Below are 11944 nucleotides of genomic sequence, written 5' to 3' on the forward strand. Positions count from 1 at the left end.
CTCTGGCATGTATACGTGCAATGGGTCGTCATCATTTCACAGCGTACATGTGCTGTTTAAAGGTATGTATATAATTATGAGAACAATTCAATGATATGGTTACAAACAAACACACCCACATCCACACGTACCAACCAAAGAACAAATAACAAATATGTTTGTTACGAAAATTGTTGTTCCCGCAACTCAATCTTTGCCGTTCGTATAAAACATAATTTTAATTGACAAGGTATTCAAGAGAAATATGCGTGAACGAGACCGCCAACTCTCCGTTCGTACACGTGTATAAACTCACCGTGCGACGACAGTAAAACGGCACATTCTCTGTCTCCGTTGTACGAAGAAATTAGGTAATCCATTCGAATATTTCCCAAAGCTAATCACATTTGCTGATGTAAATGATATGGTTTTGCAAATATGAACTGCGAAAACTAATGAAAACCTCGTCAGGGTGAAAATATTTCGGAAACAGGCGGTCAGAGCTACCATTAAGCCCCGCCACCCCCCCCCCCCCCACTCAGTGTTATTTAGGGTACAAGTATGCTTGTTCCCTCTTTTTGAAAGCACCCCCTATCTGAGGACTGCCAACATTTCGGAACCCCCCTTTCGCGGGCTTTTCGCGGGCTTTTCCTGCCTTGGAGACCCCCCTAAATCCAGAAAAATGCTCAATGTACCCCCTAAATTCGGAATAATTTCTCTGGAGTCCAAAGAGATAAGAGAAAAAAAGAAAAAACACCCCTTTTAAACAAAAATCTCCGGTGAAAAGTCAAATACACCTCCTTTGTTTACATTTCTCGGGCCGGACTTTGGTCCGTGAAAAGTACCCCTGAACCGGACATTTTGGTAACACGCATGCGGTCATTCCGACCACGTGTGTGTGTGTAATTGGGTTTTTACAGACGTGTATCAATCAGACATGATTATTTACGTCTGTGGACCGACCTTTAACGTCACCTTCCGAAAGACGTGACTCAGTTTCGAATCTGCGTCCTCGGCTGAATCAGTTTGTTACTTCCACTGTTGGATTACAGGCGCACGCCACAACGCCACGGAGTGAGGGGCCGGGCTTTAAGCAGACGAGAAATAGCGCGTGCCAATTTGATATTATTGTAAGGATCGTAATCTGTGTAGAGATCAGTGGTTCCGGACCGACAAGACTCGAGTAATTTTTTTTTAAATAACTTGTCAATTAAAATTATGTTTTATACGAACGGCAAAGATTGAGTCACGGGAACAAGCTGATTTGGGATTTGTGTATTTTCATCCTAATTTGTGGTTACCAAAAGCTATGTACCACAAAGTCAGTCTAAAAAAAGAAAACTAAGCCCTAAAATCGTGCTCGGCCCACGGCCTATGAGTATATGGGTAAGCTAGGCACGTTAGTTTGCACATATAATCTCATTCTCTGATACGCCATAAACATGAAGAATAATTCAGCCTCGAATAAAATGAAGACTGTGTCCTTGGTGTAATGTTACCATTATTTTATCTTTTGTTGTTAAAATTGAATAAATGCAATTTTGATAATAATATCTTAAACTATGAATAATAAAACATAATTAAATTATATGTCCTTATACTGCATTCTTTAACATAAAGCCCCTCTAAAATGTTGGGAGCCTCAAACATTTGATGGCAAACTTCCACTTAAATTTTTAAATGATGTGCAAGAGGATGTCATTTAACACACACATCTACAAGGATCTTAGAAATAAATGTGTTTGAAGAGGAATAGTGATGAATAAATACAAGTATCTGTTTTTTTTTAGTACTACAGAAAACTAAAATATTGTATTCTGTCATCAAATATTGGCCTTAAAATGTATTCATTTTGAAAATCATTGCAGAGTTGTGTGTTAAATGACATCTTTTTTCACATATTCATACAATTTAAGTGCGATTTTGCCATCAAATATTTGAGACTCCCAACCCTTTAAAGGCATTGTTTAACGATGCAAAATCTGAGATGCATAGCCCTGCGTGTTATCAGCATCTGAGATATGGTATAATATTGAAGTCCTACAAAATTGCGCTTCAAAATGATCATGAAGTGCCTCAAAAAAGTAAAAATCTTTGTGTGACCGGTTTTACCATACTTATTTTCCCCAAAAGACTGTAGTGTTATAAAAACCGGTGGGAAAACGGTTTTTGAAATTTCGAACTTTCAATCATAACTATCTTGATAATCAGACCGGCAAATCGGCTTTGTAAACGTCATGGGGTTCCTGACTGACCTAAAGGTTTATAATTATGATTGCAGCATGATCTAAATCCAGGATTTTGTGTACAATCTGAGACAAAGATACGCAAATCCCTTTAATAGGCGTATATTGAATGAAATTATGTCCTTCTCTTTACCGTGTTATAGTTGCTGAATGCAAAGTCCCTGCGGCTCCAGAGCACGGGAGGTTACTATATGGTTCAAGACGGCAGGCTCGAGATATCTTTACAGCCGGTGCAACGGTTTCATTCGAATGTGAAGATGATTATAGCTTGGTGGGATCTAGGGAAATGGTCTGATGATCCTCCCGTATGTAGAGGTAAGATGGTGTCCCTTGTGTTTCCGCACCTAACATTTCATTTAAAAATGGCATTAGAAAAAAAATCGAGTAAAATCGAGTAAAATCGATTAAAAACAATATCATTTTCACGAGAAAATGCGGCGGTGTCATTTGACACTCCACAAAATAAGGTTCTCATATATATGTTTGTCTCTGCACTCACTTTACATGGAGTTTAGCTATTTTAACGAGAAAGATAATATCCCGAGGCTTGAGAATGAAATTACTTGAATAAGACTTTTCTCATTTCGCGGGCGTGAAGTTAGGGACCGTAATGATCATCATCAGCAATTCATAATGTAAATTACTTGCAAGAATTTAATGAGGATCTGGGATTACAATCGCTAACTTCACGCACGAGCGCCATCGTCGGTATACACTATTGTGCAGCGGTTTGCCGTGATACCTATGAGAAAGTGCATGTATACTTACGTCTTCGTTTTTAGGAAAAATACTCCAAAAGATATCAGCAAATTGACACGAAACAGGTAAGAAAGTTGACGACTTTTAAATCAAGACCAATTTTTTGACAAATTTATGAAGATTTAATTGATTTTGGGTATGTTATAGTAGGGTTTCTCCATTCAAGTGCTATGTCGTCTCCTGCATTGACGTCATATGATATTGCGCAATACAGCTCCGAAACTGGGCTTTTTTTCTGAGCGGTCTGAGTCGTCAGTTTTAAACCTAGATTCCAGAATTATTGATGATTTCTAAGATAAGCCATTGTCAGAATCTCCGTCAAACATTCTTCGACATGTCTTTGTTTTTATTGTTAAGACCGTTTTGATTGGAAGGGCGCTTTAATGATATTATCAATAATTTTTTTTTGTCACATGAAAAGGTTGGGATTCATGGTAATCATCGTCCGAAAAATGCAATCCGTTACGTGGATCATAATAGTTATTGGAATGTTAAGACGGGTCGGCAGTGACTAGATGGTTACAAACACACATACACATACTCCCACACAAACATACCCATACAAAATGAAAATAAAGGCTGAAATGTTGGTGACGCACATGTACATGTACACGGGGCAGAATTGTAGGAACACGGTTTGGGGAATGTTAGTCTGCACAGACTCTATCTCACGGTTTTGAGACATTGCCATAATTATGAAGAAGAAGTGTCCCTCGAATAAAACGAACACTATGCCGTTATCATAGTTATCTGATATTACGGTTAAAAGTAATTGAACGCATTAATGATAATAATACACATAGTACACATTTCATCTCAATAGCATTTAACTTAAAGGCTGAAACTACCCCAAAGAGACGTATATTGAGTGAAATTATGTCCTTCTCTTCACCGTGTTATAGCTGCTGAGTGTGAAGAACCTGTGGCTCCAGAGCACGGGAGGTTACTTGATGGTTCAAGACAGCAGGCTCGAGATATCTTTCCAGCTGGTGCAACGGTTTCATTCGAATGTGAAGATGATTACCGCTTGGTGGGATCTAGGAGAATCACATGTGAAACTGATGGTCAATGGTCGGGTGATCCTCCCGTATGTACAGGTATGATGGGGAGCCTTATGTCTGCGCACCTAACAATATGAAAGTGACAATAATTTTCTGTCGTATTGTATTAATGCTTGATCTCGATCCTTATATTCTAAAGAGTAAGTGTGCTGGAAATCTCATCAAAATCCGAGTAAGAACTGTGTTATTTTCACAAGAAAATACGGCGGTGTCAATTTGACATTGCGAAAACAAAGTTCCCAGGTCTGCGCACTCGATCATTTACTTTACATGCAGTTTATGATTGTTAACGTGAGAGATGGTAAATCGGTCTATTCGAATCTAGCGTTTATATCTTCTATTGATAGTGAGCAGGTGCCCGGTACTCAACATACCAGACCATGTAGTCACGGAGAGTATCTACTTCAGCGACGGGAGGAACATTGGAGATGAGAGGATCTTCAACTGTGTAGAGGGTTACGTTCTACGAGGTGATACTAACAACCTGCGATGCTTGGAGAGTGGGGTCTGGTCGGATCCCTTACCCACCTGTGAAGGTATGTCACATGACCAGGCTTTTGGGGGTCCAATCCCCCTAAAAATGTGTTGATGTGTGTGTTTTGGAGAACCCCCCCCCCCTTAATTTTTGTTTTGATAACAAAAAAAACAAAAAAAAAAAATTGTGCTAATGGGTGACCCCCCAAAAAGTTGACCTTACCCCCCCCCCCCCCCCCCAAACGGAACAAATATCGATCTGCCAAATTTTCAGGACACAGAAAAAAAGTGCTCTTACAAATCACAAATCAAGACATTTTAAATACAATTTGAGTGAAAATGGGATTGTTATAGTTAGTTCAAACACTTTTTGAAAGAGATACATGCAGCCAATGAACTTACTGCTACATGACGTTTTATTATCTAGTTCTTATCTATCTATCTATTTGTCTATCAAGGTATTCTTCTTCCAGCTCGGAGGTTAATTGCAACATTTTCCCATGCATCTCAATTATCTGCCACCCTAGAATACTCTATCACTGTCATTCCACTCCATGTCTTAATATTACCTTCTTGGTTAGTTCTTGTTTCCCTCTCGGTCTAGTCATTCTACCTTCTACTTTTCCTCCCGACAAATCTTTCAAGAGACTCTTATAATCCAAATCGCTTCTTTTGTAATGATACAAGAAAAAGCGTTATACCTATTTCATTATACTTTCAGACGTATTCATATCGAATACAACGTACAATATACGAGGGGGTGAACGCCTAGAAGTGTTTTATCCTAACTACCCTAACAACTACAATAATCTCGAGAACATTCTATGGCATGTCAGAAATGTCCATGGGCACCGGTTCCACTTATCGTTCTGGAAAGAGAAATCGAATAAAAAATCTGCATAATAATTTGGCAACCAGGAAATGCTATTAAAGGGCATGTCCACTCCAAAAAACTTATTTTTGATAGAAGAAGAAATATCAGACAAACCAATAGAAAAAAGTTTGAGCAAAATCGGATAAATAATAAGGAAGTCATGAATTTTTAATGACATCAAAAACTTTGAAAATCACAAGACAAATGGGCAACTTACTCATGAGTCTGTTGCGTCATCACCTTACTATTAACTACTGGTAATTGTTTTCTTTATATTGATAGTATAAATTTCCCATTTTCCCCCAAGAATGTTAATTGCTCACACCATGGACCTATTACGGATGGTTTCTTTGATTGCTAATTAACCCCTATCCTGTGTATTTACAAGCAAGAGATTTTAGTTATCAGAATCGGGTCATATCCTCTTTCGAATGGTTTGATATGCCATTACAGTACTAAACTCGTTATAATTTGAGACATAATGGCTTTGCAATTATGTTCATTCTTAATGGGGTGTCGTTTGCTTGGGCAGTATTGGTCCATATAGTGACGTTATTAAAACATCGTTATTTTCCGGCGAATCTCTCGTATATCCCAGCTGCTATGGAGGTGGTTGTATTTGTATTTTTATAAATCACCCGATATGTAGTTGACCTAAAACTTGTACGATGGCCATATGTTAGCTTACCAGTTTCTAGTGATACACTAGTTGACATATTTGTGATTTTCTTTGAATTTCACCTTTAAGGCGTTCCTGTGCTCTAACACTGGATGAATTTCTACCTAATCTCTTTTTAGTTAATGTACTTATTGGTGAGCTCTAACCGGCATGTCGAAACCTATTTATGGTAAATTGCCGGCTAAGCTCTCAAGGATGGGGATCTTCTTCACTCATGTACAGACAAGTCAGAAATCTTAAAGCATTGACGAATGAGGTTATGAATGAATCAATAAGTTCACGCAATTTAGCAGGCAAGATTTCCTGCAATGGCTCAAAATCACATTGAGATGCTTAATACAATGTTAACCACGGTTAGTATAATAAGACTAAATACCTACAACTCCCGCTCCATTATTTATTTATTCTATCTTTAAGATCCTGATCTGCAGGTTCGTCTAATTGGTGGACAAACCGCCTTAGAAGGTCGCGTTGAGGTGTTTTTTGATGGTTCTTGGGGAACAGTTTGCGATGATGGCTGGGACTTGAACGACGCCAGTGTTATATGCAGAATGCTTGGCTTTCAGACCGCAGTGAGAGCAGTCGGGAGCGCTGAATACGGTGAAGGTGCTGGAAGCATCATTCTTGATAATGTCCAATGCCTTGGGACAGAACGAAACCTTGCTGAATGCCCCCACAATGGATATGAGATTCATAATTGTGGACATAATGAAGACGCTGGTGCTGTCTGCGGTAATGGTAAGATACTTTTTTTCTTTCATAATGTGTATACTCCCCAAGTGGATCAAGTGCCTCGATACAAACTTTTTCATTCACCTGATAATAATAATAGTATATAAATAGACAGAATCCAATCTGCATACATTAGTTGTTGCCATATTTAATACATGCAGTTTGCATTATGACTATTGCGAATCCTAGACAGGTGAATGAAATAATTTGTATTGAGGAACTTCACAAAGACTTATGTATTAAATTTGATACATTACGAAAATGGCCTATTCCATGCCACGCAATAAAGTACAGACGGGACTACACGACTAGCACAACTTGTCTCGACCAAATTTATCAAATTTCAACAATTTATCATCAGGTTTTAAAACAATTCATGTTATATCCATATTCTTGTTGTTATGATCCAAAAACAATAATCGGAAGAAGAAAAACACTCATCAGGGGCTGATCTAGAGGGTTAGGGGGTTTCAATCCCCCATGGGCTGGCCAAGGTGCTTTCTTCCACCCCCCCCCCCGAAATATTGGTTGGCACTTTTTTCAAATGAAAAAAAAAATAGTGCTCACTGCCCCCCTACCCCCTACCCCCCACTGAGCGAAATATTGGTCGGCGCGATTTTTCAAATTTCACCCCCCCCCCCCCCCGTAGCAAAAAGCTAGATCCGCCCCTGCCCGTCGAAATTCGTCCTCCTTCGTTATTAGACAACGACATTCCCATCACCATCTTTGGTACAAGCTTGCTGATTGGCTGTTTATTCACTTAGGGTCCTATTGAGAACGCCCGTAGATTTAGCCAAAACCCGTTCTGGATTTCAGTACCTCAGCGGTCACCCTGCTGTTACTATAGTAGCTTCTCGATTTTGCATACGAAACCGCAGATTCTCAATCCACAATGAGCTTGCGAAATACCCCTAATGTTTGTCGAACTGGCAACAACTAATGTATGCAGTTTGGATTCTGTCTATTAAAATACTATTATTCTTATCAGGTGAATGAAATGGTTTGTATCGAGGCACTTCACAAATACGTATGCATTATCTTTTTGTTAAATTAAGAAAATTGCCTAATGGCATTGCAAATACAATACCTCCGTACTATACGTACGCATTCACCGAAAAGCGAAACATCGTATTGTATCGAGGGTGGTCTGTGTGCGACGGCCGTAAACCTGAGTGCTCTGCGTCGTAGAAGGTCTGTCCGTTGCTGAGCGAAAACTCGCTATTATAATAATAATAATAATAATAATCTTTTAAAGTCCACTCCAAATTGTATTAAGTTAAACCGAAAAGGGTTGAAGAAAAAGGGGAAAATATCTAAGTCAATGTTAGATTGAAGCAGGGAGAGAATATCATTATGTTTGGATAAATGAATAATAATTTAACTTTTTGGCACTTGCACTTCGTACTGTTCAAATGACCAAAAACAATTACAGTGTACCGATGATGATCTTAAAATTTTCGGTCGTGATCATGGGATATGATTGAAATATTGAATTATTTTTTACCATCCATATATGTTTTGTTTTGCAGGTTAATTTGACGGAACATTACCTGTGGATGCAGCAGCAGTGATGGATCACGACACGCTTCCAATCTGAGGTAAAATAGATATATATACTGTACGGCTACACGAAATAGATAACATTAGAAATGGTACACCTTTGAAGTAAAATCGTTTGATTAAGATTATATAGGACTACAGTCTTCTTGACATAATACAGCTTGTTTGGTTTCTCTGCCTTTTGTATAACAGAGGGTTTTTCAAGACCGATAACCCACGAGACCAAGTGCTTTGCTCTCGCAAGCCTACTTATTTTATGAGCATTATAGGGACACTCTTGGGACAAGACCGAAATAGTTTATGTCAGGGCCTGGTCTAAAGTTTAAAAGGTCTAAAGTTCCATGAGACCGAAATCGTCAGCTAGTTACACTGTACAAAAGTTGGGCAATATTTTTTTTCTCCAACAAGCGGGCTACCGTAGTCGCACAGTTGAAGGGTCATATCTTTGCCCAGATTTTTGTCGAAATACGAAACAATTATGCACGTGTGAAGTAGGGTACTTCGTTTACCAATACCACTGGGCAAACTATTTCCCAATAGATAGTTGGGTTGACTATTGGCACAACATTGGTCAAAGTGTTGGAGAAATATTGCCCGACCTTTTCACAGTGTAGCAGTAACTGCTTATTCTGATCACCTTTATCTTTTCATTATGTTGTGTATTCATGCCACATATGAACTCCTTTGCTACTATGTTCCAGTCCTCTTATATCATTTTGTAATTGTTCATTGTCACAATGCGGCAAACATAGTCGTGATCATGCAGTGATTTCACTTCAATGCTGTGTAGAGTTTGATAGAAATATGGGTTGATGAAAGGTGGGTTTGCAAGGTTATTATAACCCTATCACTAACCCTAACGGTTAACATGTGCGCATTCGCAGGTTCAGCTACTTAGCTAACCTCTTCTGATTGGCTGTATGCAAATAAGTTCATACTGGGGTCCGGAACTCGCGTGGGAAAAATGATTTAGCATCCCGGAGTGCATTTGAAATCGGGACGTAAAAGTAACATGACAGCTAATGACAGCTAAGAATGGAACAGTTTGCCTGATGATATAAAATATAGTACAACTCTTTCTAGGTTTAGAAGGTTATCTAAAACGTATCTACTTGGAAGACTGACATAATTCTACTTTGTATCTTAATAATTTCTCATTCTCAAATGCTTATAGACCACTAAGGACTGTGTGTGTGTGTGTGTGTGGGTGGGTGCGCGCGTGTGTGTGAATATTTTTTTGTGTTCTATATTCTGTAGCTTAGTTTGTTTCCATCCCTTGTATAAACATTATATTCTTTTTATTCACCTTGCCATATCGTTAATGTATGTATTTTGTTGACTATAGGGCCCCGCTCACAAGCTTAGCTTCTACAGGGGTCCTAAAACCATTCACTTAATGATGTACTATTACCAGTCTCTTTTTCATGTAAAAGATTATATCATGTTTTGTGTGGTTTTGAATAAATGAACTTGAACTTGAACTAACATCCGGAAATTTGGGGGTGTTGGCGATAGCGAGAATTATGTGCACCATGTCATTAAATCACAATGTACAGAAAGGTTCTACTCACGTTAAATTTTGTTATAATAATGACTATTCAACATACCCCTAAAGAAAAAGAGGTATCTTAAAAAAAAAAAAAAAAAAACAGATTCATCCCGCCGGACAATTCAATCCCTAAAGTGTATATTTTTCAAGGGGAATTGATGGGAAATCCATATCGAGCTAAATGTTGACTCAATTAAGTATTAATGTTGTTTTTTCAGTTTTAAATATTAAATTTGTCTTGTCTGTGTTAGCATACATCTCGTAACTCTGTTGGATGGTTGGTTGGTATTATACTATTAGCATGTATTAAAAAAACGTCCGAAGTCTAATAAGGTCTTTCAATTCTAATTTGTTTCGATCCAATTTATTATCGCACAATTGGAATTTGCTTTCATAATTGAGTATCCCAGACAAAAAGTATTTTCGAATTGTTATGTTTTGTTATGAAATTGTAATCTAATGATTGTACAAGTCGATGTAATTTAGATTTACCTCGAGTATGAAATATTTCATTTGTTGTATAAAACATGTTTAGAAGAATAAATGTGAATTTACTTAGTCATTTCATCGTTGAGTTACGTAAGTTGTTCGCACGTTCGCATATACTGAATTATCGTATAAGAGGCTCGCACGAGCTCATCTCCCTCACTTTTAAACAGAAATCAGAGACAGAACTTTCCCAGCAAAGAACTTCCATAGCACAGAACTTTTCCAGCACAGAACTTCCCCAGTACATAACTTCCCTATTGATATATATTAGAAGTTAGATAAGTCAACGGCGTGTTGGTTCATTATTAAAATATTTATAAGTCAATTATGATAGTCCCCCTATACTTTTGGAACTTAGTTGAATCATACAATGATTGAACATATCAATTATCTTTTAGAACTTAACAAATTAGTCCCCAAGCAAACAATACAAATCTTTCGATTTATTCGTATTTGATGAAATATTAGTCAGAGTGAATTAATAATTCATTAATTAGTCTAAACATTACAACAATTATATATGTAGTAGTGGCAAATATTGCAAATGATGTAATTCTTGAATAAATATAGAATGTTTGTTTTTTAACCTAAATTCTTAGTCCATAAACATGTGTCTTTATTAGTATGCTCCATGTCACAGCAACAAACACCTCTCACCCATGCAGTCATTAATTCCAATCATATACTTTGATTAAAACGAATGACATATACATATGGTATGATCGGCATCCTTGACATTCAAGAGTTCGAGACAAATTTGAGAAGAAAAGATTAAACAAGATAATTATTTGTTGCCCTCTCTCGGCGGCTAGGAATGCTCGCTACAATATGTGATGATTGCGCGTGAATTTATTAATGGATCTCTGCAGTGAGACATGCGCACTGCTCTTAAACGGGAAAACGTTTACTACCAAAAATACGTTTGAGAGGCGTTTTGTGTCAAAATATCTTTTGTTTTTAATCGGCACACGGATGCAGTAAATAGAACAAGTAATGACTGCCTCGTGTGGGTCACGGTTAAAACTATAGCTCCTTGGTTGATCTCAAAACTGTACTATATTTGATTTGATTTGATTTATTAATTTCTGTTTGATTTTCTTTTTCTTTTGCATTTTTACAAATATACAGTGCTTCCCAGAAAAAACGAAACCGGGAACTATCGATGTTTTATTATAACTTAGTCACATTTATAATTAATAAATGACACATATTTGGAAATCTAAGATTATCCTCTTTCATTTGATGCAACTTATATGATGCATATTTCATGCATGAGTGATAAAAATGAATATGAAGAGAGGAAACCAAAAAGTGATTTGGCAGGCGGTATCGTAAAGCGCATAGAGAAACTTCGGTGTATTATGCGCTCAATAAATCTATCTTTATTATTAGTATTATTGTTATTTCAAAACGAAAATTAAATTTCTAAAAAGCTAAGTTTCTGCCCTTTCATATGACACCTAATCATGAAAAATGAGCAAAGAATGACAAAGTTCTGTTTGTTTAAAGTAGTGCTTGCATTTCCATAATTTTATCAAACGA

The 11944-nt window shown here is 37.5% G+C and overlaps 1 protein-coding gene across 1 annotated transcript; it reads left to right on the plus strand.

Moving 5' to 3' along the window:
- Nucleotides 1-1353: 1353 nt before the first annotated feature.
- LOC115921412 (P-selectin-like) lies at nt 1354-5680 on the plus strand. The gene is made up of 5 exons (XM_030978878.1): nt 1354-1365; nt 2369-2540; nt 3887-4081; nt 4393-4581; nt 5676-5680. The coding sequence occupies exons 1-5, from the start codon at nt 1354-1356 to the stop codon at nt 5678-5680; spliced, it is 573 nt and encodes a 190-aa protein (XP_030834738.1).
- Nucleotides 5681-11944: the final 6264 nt, after the last annotated feature.

Source organism: Strongylocentrotus purpuratus, unplaced genomic scaffold (assembly GCF_000002235.5).
Source record: "Strongylocentrotus purpuratus isolate Spur 01 unplaced genomic scaffold, Spur_5.0 spur5_scaffold_1, whole genome shotgun sequence".
NCBI classification, from domain to species: Eukaryota; Metazoa; Echinodermata; class Echinoidea; order Camarodonta; family Strongylocentrotidae; genus Strongylocentrotus; species Strongylocentrotus purpuratus.